Raw genomic sequence first — 19,538 nt, forward strand, 5'->3', positions numbered from 1 at the left:
ACTTTTTAGTATAATTAACTACCAGTATAAGCTCAACAATAAATATGAATGTTAGAAAACACAAACTCAATTATATAAAAACCATATATTTTTTAAAAGTATTTAAGCCGTAATACATGCTTAAAACTTTGTAAACACAAAAAAAGCAAGAAGTGCTAGAAAACAAGTGAATTAAAATTGAACTGGTATTCAGTTCAGTAACTGAATTGTAGAATAAACAAAACAAAGAACATCGAAAACATAACCTCGAAATGTAAAATTTTTCCTTTTACTGTGTTGAGCACTCCTATTCTGAGTTATTAGTTTATTTATATATATATTTCGCGCCGGCTCTGTTTTGACAATTTGGAAAGCTGCCCTTATCGACGCTGGCGTTCCCTTGCGAGGTTTCTCGTAAGCTACATTTAAAATGGCGGAATACATTAATAACATGTCAAGTAGTCGGCGTTTTGTGTAAAAATTGAAATTTCCATCAAAATAAACAAATTTCTGTCACTATTAGTCTTCTTGTTTAAGATTTAATTAAATAATATAATTTAATAAAATGGAGGAAAGCGAAAAAACGGAAGAATCGTGTCGTTTGTGTGACGAAATTGCAGAAAAGATGTTAAGCATCTTCGATAAAAATGAAGAAGGCATTGAAATCCTTCAACTTATCAAAGAATGCCTTCCCATTGTTGTAAGTACAAATGAAGCTCAAATAAATATTTTTTTCGAATCAATTTTTTTTCGATTTAAAAATATACTATCAAAACAATCTATTATAGATATATAGGACTGACCCATTATCAAAGCAAATTTGTGAAAGTTGTAACGAGACTCTGAGTTCACTTAGTAGTTTTAAGAAAAATTGTGAGGAAATTGCCCTAAAACAAAAAGAAAAGCTTCGCGAGGAGCCTAGTGATAATGCTATAGAAGCTTTTCTAGCTTGTGGAGAAGTGGTAATGTACCAATTATTATTTTCCTTTACTATTTAATTAGTATTAGTAATAATTAATCCACAATATATATTTTTTATAAATATGAATTTATATATATATAGAAAACTACTTTGGTGAAATTTTCACACCTACACTATACAACATAATTAATGTACCCAAAAAGAGTGTTTTATAGTCTGGACATATGAAATAATTTGATCATTTACATAAAATTACGTTTTAATATTTTAAATTTTACTATTTTAATGAAAGTTTTACAATTATTATATTAATTTCTGTGATTATATTTATATCAATGTTTTCCTTTTAACTTGACAGTCGGACAAAACTGTGCCCTTTCAGGACGAAATTTCAGAGTTGAAAGATGGTAGTACATCTACAGATGACCTCAATATATTTTGTAATAATTGCAAGCAAACTATTTTGGAAAGTAACCAAGTAAACGGTGAGCTGGAACTGGCCATTGCTGAATCTATGGCCAAGAATAAAATCAAGACAGAAAATTCTGAAAAGTCGCTTAGGAGAAGAAAAGTTGTTCCTTTTTATCATGAATTAGATGATTCACTATGCAGCAGCTTGACAGAATTCACTCAAAATACAGAAGGTAATCAATTTTTTTCATATCAGTGTTTTTTTTTTAGATTAATAACAAGTAAAATTTGAAATATCAATTTTTTAAAATGTGGTTAAATACTTTCATATCTTCAAATGTGTTAGAAGATACTATGGATTGTGATTAAAAATTGTATTAATATCTTGAAGAACAACGCTAGTATGGGACTAAATTGCAGTATAAATTTGAGATTTAATATATACTATATGTTAAAATATGTTGGAAGTGGAATTGTGCGAACTGAATTTCTGTTCACTTAATAAGGTTTTTTCCAGTTGTAACATTTTCTTGGTTCACACCTGAATTAATACCCACAAGATTGTTAGTATTGTGAAATATCATAATAGAGTTCCAAAATTTTGAATTATTGTTCAGTAATAACTTACACCTGTATATAAAAAAATTAGCTACAAAAATCCAAAATAAATAACTTTACTTTTCCTAGGATCCCAATTATATGATGATAATAGTGATTTGGATGGTTCTGATGAATCATTGGAAGAACTGAGGCCAAGAAAACGAAGAAGAATAATAGAATCAGATGATGACGATGAAGATAGTCTAGATAGAAATGAAAGAACAAATGGAAGAGTGAAAAGACTTTGTAGAAAACCTAATATTGTTGATGACGATGAAGAAGAAGCAGCTGGGCCTGTAGAAGATGAGGATGAAGAAAGCACACTAATTGATAAATTCATGGATGAAGAGGAATATCGGTATCAACCTCTATCCTTATTTCAACTGGTATTAAATTCAATAAACAAAACTAACGTTCCCGACTATGACCCAGAGGAATACTTCCAAGAAACAATATTCCCTCAATGTGGATATTGTGAACAACAATTCCGCAACCTTAAAGTTTTATCTATACATGAACAGAAACATATTGATGTGGAAATAGGGGAGAAAATTGATAATCCCTTACCATGGCCTGAAGATAGAGATGATTCTGATGTTAGGAATAAGTGGCTTAATTATTTTGATGAAAACGGGTAAAAAAAAAGTTACATAACATCGTCCATATAATTCATAATTTTATTATTTTGCTAGGTATGAAGATGATGATATTGTTATTGATGATGTAGTTGATGCAGAAAGTTTACTGATTCCTATTGATGAGAAAGATAGAGATCCAAATGGTATGAAACTCACAGGAGACGAAAAGATCACTCTAGTAGGTACTCAACCCATGGTGAATGATGTTTATTTAGGAGATTATTCTAAAGATGATAGGAAACTACTGTATCAATCAATGAGAATTGGAGGTGTCAATAAAAAATTCTGTCCACTTTGTAGGCAAGTTCATTTATTTATTTATTAGTCTTTATCAATTAATTATGGACTCATAAACTGAATTAAAAATGTGATTTGTCTCTTGAAATGAAATTGTGATAAAATTGCTTTTTTTATATTTTTTTTTATGTTGAAATCTTTTTTTTTTTGTAGATATACTTTCAAAGATAATTGGGCGATAGAAAGTCATTACTTTTCTTTGGCTTGTTACTATACATGTCGTTATTGTGGAATGCGCTTCAATAAACAAAGGCATAAATTTAAAGAGCATTGCGATGAACACGAAACTAAGAAAGATGAAGTTTCAGAAAAAATTTATGCAGCGAGCAAACTTAGTAACATCATACCTAAGGTAAGTTTTAAAAGGCGTATAAATAGGTTTGATTGAATGTTAAATATTTCATTAGATAATCCACCCTCCGAAACCAAGAAGAATAGTTGTAACACAACATAATCCACCTCCTGAAATGGTAGCTGCCAATAATCAATTTTTCAGTGGACAAAATCTAAATAATTTATCAGGATTTTGTCAACAAGGTCCTCCACAACCTAAGAGGAGTTTCATGGAGAGAAAGACTCTACAGCCCAATTTGCAAATTAAAGAAGAACCTCAGGATTCTAAAGTGAGGATAGTTATATATTGCAAAATTGATCTCTAATAACAAAAATTTATTTTAGGAATTTCAAACATCACAGTCAAAAACCGGCAATCAAGCATACTTTTGTCGAAAATGTTATAAAGTGTTCTTCAAATTGGATGAATTCAATATCCATAGCAAGAATTGTGATTTTAGTCAGTTTCCACAAATGCGTGCAGCTGGCAATAATAAGACATTATCTGGCAAAAATGGTGATGTTTCTCCAGCAGGAAGACCAGTTAGAAATTGCGCCAAAGAAATAGGACCTTATAAAGATGACGTGAGTTGATTATTTTCAAACTTTAATTGAAATTAAATAAGAAAAATAATTTTTAAATTTTCGTAGATTTATCTCCCTGATCATATTTTAAAAGAACCTAAATCTTCGAATTCGCAACAAACTTTCGTTTGTTTTATTTGCAACACCCCATTTCCTACAATATACTCTCGAAACAGTCATATGCGTATACATAAAGGCGAAACACAAGTTCAGCCACCTTACAGTAATCGCCCACGTTTTCCGAATCCGCCAAATAACCAAATGGGTCAATTGAACTACCGACAACCGCCGCCTATGCCGCAACAGTATCCGCCAGTGCAGCCGATGGATATTTACATCAAACAAGAACCCATGGATCCGGCTACTATGGAACCCATGGTGGAAATTCACGAACAGGGAGGACCTATGGATCAAGGACAGATAGAACAGCAAAGTTTCCCTGGTATAATTTATCAAATTTAACAAAATAACGGTATTGTATATATGTATGATTCATTTTTCAGATACGTTAGGAGATGGTGCCGTCAGTATTACTCCCATAAGTAAAAATCCCAAGCAGAAGGCTTTGATAAATGCCAATGTTATGAAAATCGTACAAAATAATCCTCAATTGTCGATTAAGAAATCATCTGAGAAAATGCAACAAGTTGCTGCCGGTACCAGCCAAATACCAATGGGTGTTAATTTACCTGATCCTGACAGGTATAACAATTTTTACATTTATAATTCTTTCATTTATTCCTAAAATTCCCAAAAAATTGCAAATGTTACTTAAAAATTTTTTTACATTACTTTTTTCATAAATTCAATTATAGTTGCAGACAACTAAACATATATATGGAATAAACAACACAAGTTTGTATTGAGTTCAGAAATTTCCTTATTTTACTCATTTATTTAAAGTTAATAATTTTCATATGAGTATCTGCAAAACTGATTGTTTCAGTTACAGACTTATCTCAGGACCAGTCCAAAATTGTTTTATACACAAGATCTCTGGGAATTTTTGTAAATCTCAACATTAATGGTGTTTATCTGTTAGCATTAATACCCTTGTATGTGTTTATTTAAAATCGATTTTCACTGATACAACAACCTATGACCTATAAATAAAAGTTCCAACATTTATGTAAACCTTGACCATTTTCAGGATTTTTTGTTGATTATCTAATAAGTTTTTTAAATTCAAAGAAAGGGTATTTGAAAATAGTACTTAGCGTATGTATATAACGGTAACGTTCTATCGTCGGTACATATCGGTTTGACGGCAAAGTTCATGTCTCGAGTTGCTTGGGGCGCCAGTTTTTTATCGTGGTATACTCAGATTAACGCCAGTGGACGGAATATAATAGCCTAGACGTCAATATGGTGATGAATAATACGCCAAAGCCAAAGATATTTCACTTGCCCTCCTGGATTGGCAACCTGGGTCTTTGCTGCTGGTGTTCCATAATGTTTCAGGTTATGGAGTCATATAAGAGAACGAAACAACAGTTAACACGAGATAAATACCCAATAGGAAAATTATATTTTCTATTATAGTATAGTTTCCAACATTCGTATAGATTAGTTTGATATTCAATGTTCAAAAGTTTTTAATTTTCTGTTTTATTTGTAGGTCGTACAAATGTTCTTCCTGTTGGGAAGCCTTCGCTAACAAATCCCACTTGTATTTCCACAAGAAAAACCAATGCGAAGGGTCTCGATTGCCGTGTCCCTTCTGTAAAAAACGTTTTGGCACTGAAGCGGAATATAGTTCACATATTTATTATAGTCATCCTGAATAATGTTCAGTTTTAGCTTCATTTTCCGGTTATAGAATTTATTTTTTACATTTTACCGAAAATAATATAATAGTCGTTAAAGGCTATAAATTTCAGTGTGTTTTGGTAAGGTGTATTAAAACATTTATAGTGTTATATTACTGCCTGAATGAAAATTAAGAGATTGATTAACTTTTGAACACTGTCGTCAGAAATTTACAGAGAGAAAAAGTAACAACTGTCTTCGACCTCAGAAAATCACCTAAGGATGTGTATTGTGTTAGGTAGTAGATATATTAAAATCCACATTCGATAATCACAAAATGTACAGCTTCGTTTATTAAATTGTGTCTTGACCCATGAGACCAAACATTTTTTTTTCGTTTTTTGTCAACTTTAACTAGTTATTTTACCAACATGTTGATGAATTAATGCAAAAAGTACATTTTTTTATATATAATTGTTCATTTTGAAAAAAAAACACGTGTTACCAAATGGCAATGTTTGGCAGAAATAAGTACAAAATTCCAAAAATTTTAATAAAAATAAAAAACTTAGTTTTTTGTGTGAAAATAGGATTGGATTCTAAACAAAGTCTTACATTGCACTTGTTACAAATTGTACTCATTATAGATCAGCATCCTTTACCTGCACTTCATTTTTTTATCTGGCACACTTATCAGAATGTGGTCATATCCTGTTAACTGAAATGTTAGGTCTTCCGGCAGATTTAGGGAAAGTTCCATACCTGGTTAATTATACTTGTACCAATTCGCTTTTAAATTCCAGTAGAGTCATTTGTAATGGAAACGTCGATTAGTATAAAAATAGTGGTGAATATGCACCACCACTATTTTTTTTAATGAATATGCTGTATCGTATTGATTGATATTCTCGTACATCAAATAGGTATCCCCCATACCTTCATTATATTCGCCAATTACGTTGTTGTTTAGCCTTGTTCGTTCGTTCTAGCGTAGATTGTTGCGCTCCTCTTTTATATTGTTTACTCATGATCTTTTTTTTAGTTTACGGACAGTCCTTTGGGATTCTATTATCGAGGATAGTACCTCCATAAGGTATTATGAATTTCAGCAGCGCTCTGTATGTATATGTTTTGAGTGACAATTAACTTATTTTTTAAAGATCTGTAATAAGAACTCGGAGTGAGAGGAACATTGATATTTTCTTTAACAGCCTTCTTCAGATTAACTTGAAGAAAACCATGTGGTGCAATCTCAATCAAAACGGAATCATAAGATTGTGTTTGATACCTTCCTCGAATAATATGGAACTCAGCAAATTGTTAGAATGATGATATTCAGCTGATGAGTTTTCAGGCCCGATTCCTATATGCACCATATTTTAAAGTAAGAGAACTGGTTTCGGGTGGTTCAATATATATTGAGTCCTCTGGTAGTTCATCAGAATATGCAATTTGGAGAGTTTCCTCTAAAGTCTGCGTGCCTAGAGTTGCCGTATGGCTACTACAAATCAAAATAAACATGTGCAGGTGTTACACAAACTGATATTATCAATAAATTTTCTTATAGAAACATGTATTTGTGTTTACTTGAATACCACATCAAAAAAGTATAAATATTTGTTTCTGGTGAAAAAAGAATTTGTACTTAATCGAACCGTATGTTCATTTTTATCGGTACGGCCACGAGGAGTTCCGTTGACCTGCCGTTCGATCAGTATGTGCAATTTGTCATGAGTAGAGAAGACGTTATACACATCCAAGTAAATATATATGCTGCCATCTATCCAATACTTTCTTAATCTTTTTATAAATTCGCGCTGTCAAATTACATTTACTGTGGCCGTTTGGCAACACCGGGCTTTGATGGGTTAAGAATAAAAAATAAGTTACTATCATCTTAAGAATTGATCATAGTCTTTGTAATATAGTTGCTCATCAACCGCCAAACCAGTGTCTATCTCCGATAAACAAATTTTACTTAAGTTGACATGTATTTGAAATTAAATGGTTGCAATGTTGAGACATCTGTGATTTTGTTGATTATTTTGTGGATTTTGTTAATTTGTGATAGATTTTAATATAAACATAGTATATATAAGAATTTTTGGACAGTGTCCAAATTTTCCCATAATCAACGTATTTAATTTGCAAAACGATAATGTACGTAATTAATTAAGATTGAAATTTCAAATTTTATCATTTTTTTTTGTGTTTGATATTATTAAAATATTTGTAAGATATCACACTGAATCTCGGGCCTGTCGATGAAAAAAAAAATAATTTGTTGATTAGAAAAATATTATTTTTAGTCTGAATTTACACTAAACTAAAATTGCTTCCAAAATTATTTTATTATAAAACGCTTTTCTACAATTCCTCTCTTTTTATTTTCAAAAATCTCATAACTCATTTCTTTCAAATTTTTTTCTCCATTGATGGAATATTGTCTCCAACTTTTCCTTCTAGAATTATTTAGACAAATGAGGATATCAAAGGAAATCAAATCTTGAAACCAGCGTATGTATCCAATATTGTAAGAATGAAAAAAGATATATTTACAAGAAAAATAATGAAAACTGGAAACAGAATTAAAAAACTAACCGGGAGAACATGAAAAAAATTATTAGGAAAAGAAATAGAAGAAAGGAAGAAGACATAAACCGGCAAACTTTAGCATGGAGTCAAAACCGTTGGAAATCACTGTCATATCATAAACAAAAATTTGTTTATGTCTTGAGGGCTCTATTTTTAATGAAATTTCAACAATCTACAGTTGTTTCTTTTGGTTTATTACAAGAAGATTTTCTATTTGAATAACACAGTGAAACCATGGAATGGATAGAAGAACTTCTACACTTGTCCAGTAATCTTTCCACATAATACGAAATATATACAATACCATTGTCTGTGAAAAAGCTATTATAATGTTTCAACATCTTGGGAATACTAAATGAAACTATGACCAAAAGTTTTATTCACTAGATGAAGAATTGACAATGATTTTAAACGTAAATTGTATCATCCATGTTTTGATTTGATCAATAACCTGTTTTTTGAGGTTTGTGGTCATTTCGTCTCTGAATCTGAAAGATTTATTTGACTTTAAGTTAAGGATCCTTAACCGGTCAACACTTTTTAAATTTGATGAGAATAGAAACAGTTTTTGTCAGAAGTAACCCTTAAACCCTATTCCATTCTACTAACTTATATGTTTTATTTATAATATACTGTGATACAAATTCCACAAAATATTCATTTAAGTTTAAAAAAAGCTATAATGCTTGATATAACTTGACTTCCTCTAATTAACCTTACCTTACAAATTTGCATTACTGCCTTGGCTTCCTAGGCAATTTGTTTCCAAACTGGTCTGTTCCTCATTCTTGCTCAGTCCTATGATAACAGGGTCTGTCTCTTTTTCCACTGCTGTATATTTTGGCATCCATGATTCTTTTGGGCAACTGCTTGTCTTGTATTCTTTGGATGTGGAGAAACCTCTAGGTTTTAATGAATCGAACGATGTTTTCATTACCTAATATTTCATCGATTTCTTTATTTTTCAGATTCTCTAGTTTTCGTAAGACCGTCTTCAGTATTCAATTTTCTATTCTCTTCTATTGTCTATATTATAACCATTATATTCTTGAATCCATAATAATGTATGATAAATTGTAATTTTGAACTAAAGATCAAATTTAAAAACTAACACATCGATCAAAAAGTCCCGGTTTAGTAAACAAAACACAAGTTGTTCAACCAAATTTCGTCCTACGCTTTTCCAACTTATATCTACGCCGTTATCATTGAATATTTTTCTTTAGTTTCAAATATGCTTCTATTTTAGTGATGACTGACTTCCCCCTTTCTATATTTGAAACATTTTTGACAACACTCACTAGTTTATGGGGGCCAAATATGGATACTATTGTATGAACAAATTCATTAAATTTGACATATTGTTTATATAGACTTGAGACAGTGGTCCGTTTGTTTGTGATTTCCTCCTTAATTAACTAAATAATTACTTAAAATTGTTGGAGAGAATAAGCTCAAAATTAGACCGGTGTCCTTTAACAGATGGTACTTCTATGGGAAAATATAAAAAAGTGATTTGTGATGACCTCTCTCCTCAATATCAGGGACTTATTGATCAATGTTATATTTACATATAATTTTAATCCCAACTCTAACATCCTTTTAATTGTCATCCATATGGTATAATTTTATTATATTTAATACAATTGATAATTTCGCGATTTTTTTTGTTTTCGTTTTTGTATAACCGAAGTAATTTTTCTCGTGTACTTTTATCAAAACCTTTTTTTATTAGTTTTCACCTTTAGCTTACGTATCTAAGTTTTTTGTATATACAATAGATAAACGTAAATAAACCATATATTTAATAAAAATTGTTTTATTTCATTTCTGGGCCAATAAAAAATCGAATGAGGAAGTAATGTGGATGTTGTTCTGACATTCTATTTAAAATTAGGCAATATTGCACGAATTTAACCCAGACAGAGATACAACATGTCCTTTATTTAACCCTCCATTAACATAACGTCTCAGGTTACTTGAATTTTGTCTTATATTAAATTTACCTACCGAAATTCAATTTATTATTATATTAGTTTAGATTTATTGTAAACCGACCGCTTCTAATGGGAACCAACGTCATAGTTAAGCGATTCAAAGTGTCCCTTAGACACTTGAAGCTCCATTAACGTATCAAATTACTTTTATTTTATATTGGCGTATAGTCTCGGATTACCTAATTTTTGTCTTATATTAATGTGACTGAAAAATCACAAATTCACCTACCTAAATTCAATTTATTATTGTATTCGTTAAGATTTATTGTAAACCGACCGCTTCTAATGGGAACCAACGTCATAGTTAAGCGATTCCATTTGTTTAAAGGACACTTGGACTTGGAACACCTTAACGTATCAAATTACTTACTTTGATTTTTGTATTGATGTGACTCTTAACGCTTTATTACAATAGGAATTTGGTATTTAAGGTGATTTGTAAACAGATATGAGGCTCTCAATAGTTTGATGTTCGTCGGATTATTGAAACAAAGTTTAATTGATTATTTTCCTGCATAATAGTTTTAATACAAAGAATATGGTCAACCACCATTAGTTAGTCCGAAGATACATTAATGGATGTAATAAATGATAATGAACTTAATAAGTCATATATTACTAGTCCTTATAAAAATACAGTCAGTCATATATAAAAATAATATCACATTCATGCTCATCTCGAAAACGTCCCTAAATATCTAACTAAAAGCGCCCTTATATCCTCTACTAATTCATTAGAATATCCGAGTTCAAATAAGCCATCAAACATTGAAAACCTACTGCTATCCATGAGCTTAGTTACCAAAGCGAATGCAATACATTCGATCCGAAGTAAATTTAAACCAGATTCTAGTGACCATTTGTAAATTGTAGGTACGGTTTTAAAGGAAAACGTGTGTTTTTCCACGTAGTTCCTTACAAAACAACAGATGTCGTTCATCAAGTACCGATCGCTTAAAACTATGACATCCAACAACGTATCTACATCGACTTGATCCAAACTCGAATTCGATTTGATTAAATTCAATAAACAATTTAGCGTTTTGAATTCCACGTTATGTAAATAAATAATTTCTTCGTTTTTTTCTTTGAAATGTCCGTTGAGTAAACTGTTAAAATAATCCGATTTTTCAATTAAAACGTCTCTGTCGGCTTCGATACAACTCCCGTCGTCTAATTTAAACGTCACAATGTTCGCCGGATCGTCCGGCGTTTTAACCCTCACACTTATATTGTCACCTATGTCCATAGCAAGTTTTCTGGGATTAGCTATGTTGAGTTTCCGAGAAGCCAACGAACAAATTACTTTAATCGTACGCTGTTTATAGATGGAATCTTCTGTTAGCAACTTCATCAGGATGTTCAGACCTCCACAATTTATCAGAAGCTTCGATAAGATTTTCTTGTCGCTAAAAAATAATATAAGAATCAGAATTAAAATAATAGGGTACTTGCATGGTTTGGGAAAAAAATAATGTATAATTTCTTTTTCGATTCCTTGATCAATATTTATAGATAAAAAAATTATTGAAAATTCAAAAATTTTGTAGGTAGTTTAAACATTTCAGTGAGGTGGCCATATTGCGTGACGACATAGGTTATTATTAAACTTTGATTAATATGAAAAGTGGTATATAAATCATTTTTTGTGCCAGGATCTCCACACCCATAAGTCACCAGGTCATAATCCTCTGGATTTTTGTGCGGGGGAATAGCTAAAATCGCTCATTTGCACAAGCCCGATATTAAACTTAAGATATCTTCAAAATGGTATCAAACAAGGCTGTAATTTTATTCGTAACAATCCTGGTATCCTGAAATCCCTTAGACGTCGAGTGGAGGCTTGCATTTTTGCTAGGGGTGCTCATTTTAAACATTAGTATCTATTTTTCCTTATGTTTAACACATGTTGTTTATAATAAAATGATTCGACACCCTGTATCCCATCAACGTTGAAGAATAAATAGATTTTTTCCATAATTTTTGTCCTTCCAGTCCTGACTGAAACCTTTACAGCCCTGCCCTGTTTCATTTGGATCTGTGTTCTTTTCGAAAAATTTCCAAATGATACCTTTACATCTTCCTGCTATTGTTTCAGGTTTAAATTCAAATTTAGAACTATTTTCCTCGATTTTAACTTCCACTTATCTAAAACAACACCTTTATAACGAATTTAGCGACACGTTTTTGTATTAAAAGTGCTGATCATTAAAATGGATGCACCTGTAAATTTCTTTGGATGTCAATGAAAAAATGATGAAAATTAATTAAATATTCATTACTCACTCTATAATATAAGGAATAACTAGGACCAGTTGAACTTTAACATCATTATTAGCTCTCAGTAATTCGTGAGCGATATCTCCTTTTCCTGCTGCACATTCCGCTAAATACGTTATTCTTTTCAATATCATTTTCCCTATACAAGAATGATCTACGCAGATAATGCAACGCGAAGTATGTGCTAATTCCGTCAATTTATAAATCTTTTCTATAAAAGTGGTTTTCATCAAAGGTAGTAAATATAAAGGTGAACGAAGAATATCACAAGCAACGTTTATTGTAGTGATGTAAGTAGATTGTTTGCTATTGAAAGATTCCGAACAGTTAATAAGAGCTATTAATAATTCCTCGGAAGCTAGTTGTGGAACTGGTGGTTCAATCTTCACGTACGATTTTATTAATTTTGTTATTTCGGATATCAGGCGCATTTTTAAATTTGTGGTGCTGTTATGTTCTAGAGTTTTTTCTAAAAAAAAAATAAAAATCAAATATCTCAGTCTCAAAGAAACAACATATTTACTCACCAACAGGGATTTGTTCTTTAATTTCTGATAAATCTGATTGTGAATCTTCATCTAATTCTTCCTCTAAATAATCAGATACTGGAAATTCTGTGCTATCTGCTTCACTGCAAACCGGGGAATAGTCATCAGAGTCTGAATAAGAAGAAGCATCATTTTTTGAGGATCTAGGACTGAGAAAAATACTTATTTAAATATTTAAACAAACAAAATTAATAATACTATAAATATGCTGTATGATAATAACAATTAGTAAATTATATAAAGAGTACTAAGTACCTAGAACAAGGAGATGTCCAAGTTAATGCTGCGTAATCACTGTTCGTACTTGAACAAGGACTAGGACTCCTGTCAAATTTAAAACTTGACATAAAACTAAATTCATCATCGCTTGACACTGGAGAAAGTTGTCGGTGTCTGTTTTCTGCAATAATACTTGGAGATAAACCGGAATACTAAAAATAAATTAAATTTTTAACTCATTTAATTCATGATATAGTATTTCACCCCATTCCAAAATTAACAATTATAAGAAGTAAAAAACCACCAATTAATTTTCTTCAACAATTGACTAGAATGGTGATTTTCGAATAGCTTCAATATTTTTTTAGGTGTTTCAAATTTGTAAAGCATACTAATAAAAAAATATAAAATTCTGCTCTAATTACTGCTTCACATCTTTTAGGCATTCTGAAAGTCTGATATAACTCTTCGAAGATTCTGAATTGAGATGTAAGGCTTTAATGATCCATATAACATCAAAAATGTCCAATAGTTCAGACTAGAGTTACATTACCTAAAGGTAATTTGTCTCCACTCTTGCACTAATAAAAATTCTTCTACAATGCACATTGTATCACGTGATCTGTTATGTATGGAGAAGAATCATAATTGTAACACTTTCTCGGAGCTCACTATTCCAACAATATTGCACTAAGTGTGTGTTAAGTTGATTGCCACCAAAATGACAAAATCCTCCTCAATTTCTATATTATTAAGTAAACTGAAGATGGTGTGAACTAATTTGGTAATTATATCTACGCATACTACTATAAAGGCAACTTGTCCATGTCTCTTTTGGTCTCTTGAAATCTAACCAGGGCTGTAAAGACAATAAATTTTGCAGGGCCGGCCTGAAGCAGGAGCATGCGGGGCGGACGCCCCTGACCCCGCGCACCTAGTTGAATATGGGTGGTTGAACTTGGTCCTGTATTAGCAGCATCACCGCTTTATGTCAATATTAATTAATTATCACACGTATTAAGATTAAAAAAAAATAAAACTTCTTCTATAATTAAATTTCTATTATTGTTTTGGTTTTTAAGTAAAAAGGCAGGGTTAGAGGGCGGGTTATATATGAGATGTAAAAACATTACAAAGATGTATCTATAATGCATCTGTGTTAGTTTCTATTCGTACAGCAGAAGTTTTTTATTCCAAACAATTTTCTAAAAGAATGATTCGTTTAAAATTTATTACACCTTATGTATGTATATACTAATAACACAATAATGTACATGTAAATCATTTAAAAAGTAAGTACTTACAGAATAATAGATGGTACAATTTTCATCGACACATTCTAAACAAGTACATGCTCTCTTCCTTTCGAGATCTTCCAGTAGCTGTACATCTGCATCTTCAAACTGCAATTTTCTTATTAATGTAGAAGATTTTCTCTTAAAACCTTTCCTGAATCTATGTTTGGAATAAATATCTGTGTCATTAATAATCCATCGCATTTTTTTAATAATGACATCTAAAATATTACATTTCAATTGATCTTGTAATAAACTTTCTTCGTATTGACATTTATTAAGAGTGCTGACAAGCAAAATGGAGCATTTTATATGATCATCTGTAGGGGCTTTCAACTTTTCTAGTACTTGGATCAAAAGTGGAATAGTCTTGGCACAATTATAACCGTTTCGATTCGCCGGATGGTCAAGAAGAGTACAGAGGTAGTAAATATGCTCCAGGGATTCTTTGCTGAATTCTACAAGAAAACAATTGATAAAGATTTATTTTAGTACATAGAAAATTGATTTTCGTATGTAAAGCAATTTATATTATTCAACATGTTGAGCCCCATAGTGGTCTGTAGGCACTTAACTGAATTTTCGTCACGGCCCTTAATGTAATTTATTTTGAAACTTCTCCAAAGCCCAAGGGATCGCATTTTCTCTGGTTTTACTATTGGGTTGGACTGTCCTGAGGCCATGTAACTTTTACTTGGACTGTTTGATTTTTTTACTGATTTTCGTCTCCATCATAAACCCGAAATGCTTAGTTTTTTAAGTTTATACAATTAAACTTGTATTATAACTTTAACGGCTGGTTCCTTTAGATTAAAGGGCCCTTTAAAGCTTGGTTTATGCAGCCAGAATTAAAACTAAATTAAAATTAAACTAAACTTTCTTGTTGTTAATTTTTTGGTTTATGCAGTAAATTAAGGATTATTATACATTACTGATAAACCAATAGAAATTCCCCGTATAGGTCCTTTTTGTTATACAAATGTGGAAAGCTCTTGACACTGTCTATCAGTGCTCCATCGTGTAAAGGACATTGATAACTTTACTATTTTTTTAATATTAATTTTAAACATAAAACACCACGGCTGAAAGCGGCGCAATAACGCGAATAATATTTCCATAACCAAAGAACAAGGATGTTGTAAACAAAACAATACCACCAATACAGACTGGCCTAACGTATTCTGTGCTCATAACCTCACAAAATTAAGAAATTAAACTAAGGAGATAAATTGGTCAAAGGTGTCTTAAGATCAAGATACTCTTGAGTATAAAACCATTTTGGATGAAGATGACCCATTTAAAACGGTTAGCTTCTTATAAAAAGGTAAGTCATGACCAAAAAATATTATTATAAAACAATGTCCCCAATCCCATCAATGTTGAAAAAAAGAACTTGTTGGAATTCTTCTCTTCTGTGACATATTTCACAATTCTCAGCTTCATAACCAAAGAAGATATACCAAATACCTTCCCAGATATCAATGAAAGTGAAAAATAAGAAAATGAATGAAAATATATATAGTCAAGTGGTCATATATTTTTTCATTGATTTTTTTCCTTTTTGGTTAATTATTTGGACTATTTTTCACTTAAATTAAAAATGTATTTACTTTTTTTTTAAATAAAGCCTAGTGCAAAATAGTTTAAATCTACAAATGAACAAAAAAGTTTAAAATGCATACTTCCTGTTAAGTTCAAATGCCAGCATATTAAAAACCAAAAAATTTCAATTGCAATTTTCTAAAAATCCACTATTTTGACTTACACCATTAATTTCCAAAGCCTGCCAACTGTTAGTGCTCAACATATTAAATAGTAACTTGCTTAATTAAATATACTGTTTATTAATTTAGTAAGTGATAGTTATTTTTAGTTATGCTGGTAAGTACTCTCCAAGAATTATAAAATGCAATATCTTACCTGTAGTATCTGCGTCTATATGTTTTCTAACAACTTCATCCACAAATTTAGTACAAATCTCTGGTACCGGTAGATCTGATTTAAATTTACTAATCCCGATAAAATTAACAATAATACTCATGATCTTGCTGGGATTATGTAGTAGCACTTTTGGCAGTTCCTCCAATGCATTTCCACAATCCAAATTTTTTAATATTATTATTGTATCGTACTCTTTATATTTGGATATCTTATATAATAAGTTTATAACAGCATCTAAAGTATTTTCTTGAGACTTATTTTTTTGCCATTCCTGGCTGATTTTAAAAAATAGGCTACCCACAGTTTGTACTATTTGATATTTCTTTAAACTTTGACGGGAGATCATATACCTAATATACAATTAATTTTTCGTTAATAAATCTCTCGATTTTTTAGGTCTCTTTATAGAAAATTAGTTTCAGTAAACAGGTAAAAATGGAAATTTCGACATATTTAAAATTTATCAAAATATATTTTTTTGAAACTAAGGTAACCAACCATTCATCGACCCTTAACCAGTTATTGACATCCTTTCCTTTCTCAAGAAAAAACAAGTAAACATTAGATAATAAATACAATTTTGTGGCATCCACAGCCTCCTTATAATTTATGACAATTTCAGTAGTTCTGAGTCCACCATAAAAACATTGTGCATGTGTCTAAAATTTCATTTTGTGATAGTCTCTAAAAATTCAATCTAAAACCTAAAACGTATATTTACCAAAATATAATGAGAAAGTTATAAATCAGCAACAGACTGAAAAATAAGAAAATGTAGTTCAAAATGAAAAGGATAAACAGATCAATTAGCAGCGGAAAAATTGCTCACTAACTAAACAGGAACTGGAAAAAAACAAAAGTTAGAAGTAGAAAAAAGCATGAAATAGTGACAAGAAAAGGTACAGGACAAATATAATTTTGAGAAAACAAAAACAAACGATGTAAGAATATAATCTACACAAACATTCTCACTATGGGCAGTTTTGCAGAAAGTCTTCCTATTTTCAAATATATCTACATCCTTCAAATTGCTGCCACTCTATATCTGAGGTCTTAGACTCTTTATTATACTTTTTACTTAATTTGAAGAGTCTAGGATCTCAGATGAGAAGTGGCAGCAATTTGAAGGATGTAGGTAGACAAAACTGCCCATATCAAGAATGATTGTGTAGATTATATTCTTTGTGATGCAAAAGACAAGTTTCAGATTCTTCTATTTAATTCAAAAAAAACTATATTTTAATATTTGATGAGAAATATATATATTTTATCAATAAAAAATCGATATTAGGAATTTTCCAGCTCCTATAATTAGTTTACAACTTTTACATAGCTATTAGCAAAAAATAAAATTTTGTTTGAGTCAAGTTTGGGATTTTCAATTTATTGTATTTAATTTTTTGAAATACTCAATTTCAATAAATCGTTACTTTAAATTTACTGTTAATAATTATTGTTGCTTATATAGTGAATACTGTTCTAAGGAGCTAAAATTAAAAATTGAACATTATACTAACAAATTAAATTGCTAGTTGAAATACACTGAAATGGTACTAGTAGTTCATGCAGAAAATTAACAGCAAATTAAAATTATAAGCATATAATACGTCAGGTAAGTAAGTATTGATGGTATTGTTTTGTTTAAACATTCTTGTTCATTGGCTATGAAAATATTTAAAACTGATATCAAACAAATAAGAAAAAGTCAACAATGGCCTTTAGACAGTCTCAGAAGCTATCCACATACAGGTCAATTCTTTTGGTTTACTAGTAATTCATAATTATCCTTAACTTACTGCATAAACCAAGTTTAAATCATGCTTTATATTTTTAATTTGCAGAAAAGCAGCTTCCATATATGGGATGTCAATAAATAGTTTCCCATAAAAATTTGATGTCAATAATAGACTTTTTGTACTAATATCTATGAAATATTATACCAATAAATGAAATCAAATAAAATACTTTCTCTAATATGTATTAATAATGTTATTATCTAAAAGTGTCAATAGTTGGTTATTTACCTTAATTTTCTATGAAATGAGACTGAAAATGAAGACGATTTATCAACAAAAGCATATGAATAAAATCTATGAAGTAAAAAGTTTTAAGATATATATATATATATATATATATATATATATATATATATATATATATATATATATACATATATATATATAATTATAAAAACATAAATAATAATAAAAATTGAAAAAACATTTACCTTAATGCTCTTAAACCCATAATAATAGTTGCTTCTGAGTAATTTATATGGGTTTCTGAAATATCTTGGATAGTGCTTTTTAATGTATCCAAAAGTTGTGTGAGAATTTGTGGTTCTTGATCTAAAATAATTTTCACCAAATCGTCAGAATGTTGACAAAGGTTACCAATTATTCTAAATATTCTTCCATTAATGCTATCTTCTATTGTATAACGTTGCAAAATTTTACTTAAAATATGTATAATATTGTACAATCCCACCTAAAATTTAAAAAAACAAAGTTCGGAAAAAAATAACAACTTTTGGAAGTAATAAATAATATTATTTGATACACGGAATGTCTTACTAAATCTCTCGCACAGTTGTAATCCATACAAGCATTTCCTAAAATACTAAGGCTCACATCAACTATGTGCTTATGTCGCGAATTTAAATTGATAATAAAATATTTCAAAGACCCCATTTCACGAATTTTATCAATATTAGATTTATTTTTAGGCCACTCTACTCCTTTCCTTATGCTGGATAAAATTTTCAATATACTTTTACTACTTTGTTCTTTTGTAAGTGCCTTTAACAAATCTCCAAACTTTGAACCCATATCTTTATCATACTTCTTTCTAAAAAATGTATTTGGAATGTCTTAACCCCTTTTTAAGTTTCCAAAATATTGTAAACTTATCAGCTGTCTCAAATAGTGTTATTGACATCTGCAATAAAGGGTACGTTCCATCTAACACCCACAATACCCATACCACGACAGATGGAATTACCGTTTCACCAAAATACATTTCTAATGCAATTCGCGAGCGAAGGATGTATTTTCCCAAACATGCTTGGTATACGAGAAACAATTTTATTATTGCTAGCACTGTCACCATCGATCTATGACTGCTTCTACATCAACACCCACTATCACAGT

The 19,538-nt window shown here is 30.4% G+C and overlaps 2 protein-coding genes across 3 annotated transcripts; one reads left to right on the forward strand and one right to left on the reverse strand.

The window, feature by feature from the left end:
• Nucleotides 1–386: 386 nt before the first annotated feature.
• LOC130453035 (uncharacterized) lies at nt 387–9,923 on the forward strand. 2 transcript variants are annotated; one of them, XM_056792620.1, is made up of 11 exons: nt 387–679; nt 768–941; nt 1,260–1,545; nt 2,000–2,546; nt 2,605–2,850; nt 3,001–3,199; nt 3,255–3,470; nt 3,526–3,765; nt 3,832–4,207; nt 4,269–4,467; nt 5,384–9,923. In XM_056792620.1, exons 1-11 carry the CDS (start codon nt 545–547, stop codon nt 5,550–5,552), a joined length of 2,787 nt encoding a protein of 928 aa, XP_056648598.1. In that variant the 5' UTR covers nt 387–544; the 3' UTR covers nt 5,553–9,923. The 2 variants fall into 2 exon arrangements, with proteins under 2 accessions (XP_056648598.1, XP_056648599.1); XM_056792621.1 differs by having other exon boundaries at nt 395–679; nt 1,284–1,545.
• Nucleotides 9,904–19,331, reverse strand: LOC130453034 (uncharacterized). Its single transcript, XM_056792619.1, has 8 exons — nt 18,963–19,331; nt 18,617–18,876; nt 16,369–16,739; nt 14,458–14,906; nt 13,190–13,365; nt 12,914–13,083; nt 12,393–12,855; nt 9,904–11,515 (listed from the first exon to the last, which is right to left on the reverse strand). Exons 1-8 carry the CDS (start codon nt 19,215–19,217, stop codon nt 10,780–10,782), a joined length of 2,880 nt encoding a protein of 959 aa, XP_056648597.1. The 5' UTR covers nt 19,218–19,331; the 3' UTR covers nt 9,904–10,779.
• Nucleotides 19,332–19,538: the final 207 nt, after the last annotated feature.

Source organism: Diorhabda sublineata, chromosome 2 (assembly GCF_026230105.1).
Source record: "Diorhabda sublineata isolate icDioSubl1.1 chromosome 2, icDioSubl1.1, whole genome shotgun sequence".
NCBI classification, from domain to species: domain Eukaryota; kingdom Metazoa; phylum Arthropoda; class Insecta; order Coleoptera; family Chrysomelidae; genus Diorhabda; species Diorhabda sublineata.

What these genes read in the sequence shown, in the direction of transcription:
- LOC130453035 (XM_056792620.1), top strand. Translation starts at nt 545, where the DNA reads ATGGAGGAAAGCGAAAAAACGGAAGAATCGTGTCGTTTGTGTGACGAA. An exon ending in AAGAACCTCAGGATTCTAAA is followed by an intron (nt 3,471 to 3,525) that starts GTGAGGATAGTT and finishes AATTTATTTTAG; the next exon opens with GAATTTCAAACATCACAGTC. An exon ending in TAGGACCTTATAAAGATGAC is followed by an intron (nt 3,766 to 3,831) that starts GTGAGTTGATTA and finishes AAATTTTCGTAG; the next exon opens with ATTTATCTCCCTGATCATAT.
- LOC130453034 (XM_056792619.1), bottom strand. Translation starts at nt 19,217, where the DNA reads ATGGGTTCAAAGTTTGGAGATTTGTTAAAGGCACTTACAAAAGAACAA. An exon ending in ACAACTGTGCGAGAGATTTA is followed by an intron (nt 18,877 to 18,962) that starts GTAAGACATTCC and finishes TTTAAATTTTAG; the next exon opens with GTGGGATTGTACAATATTAT. An exon ending in TAAAGAACAAATCCCTGTTG is followed by an intron (nt 12,856 to 12,913) that starts GTGAGTAAATAT and finishes TTTTTTTTTTAG; the next exon opens with AAAAAACTCTAGAACATAAC.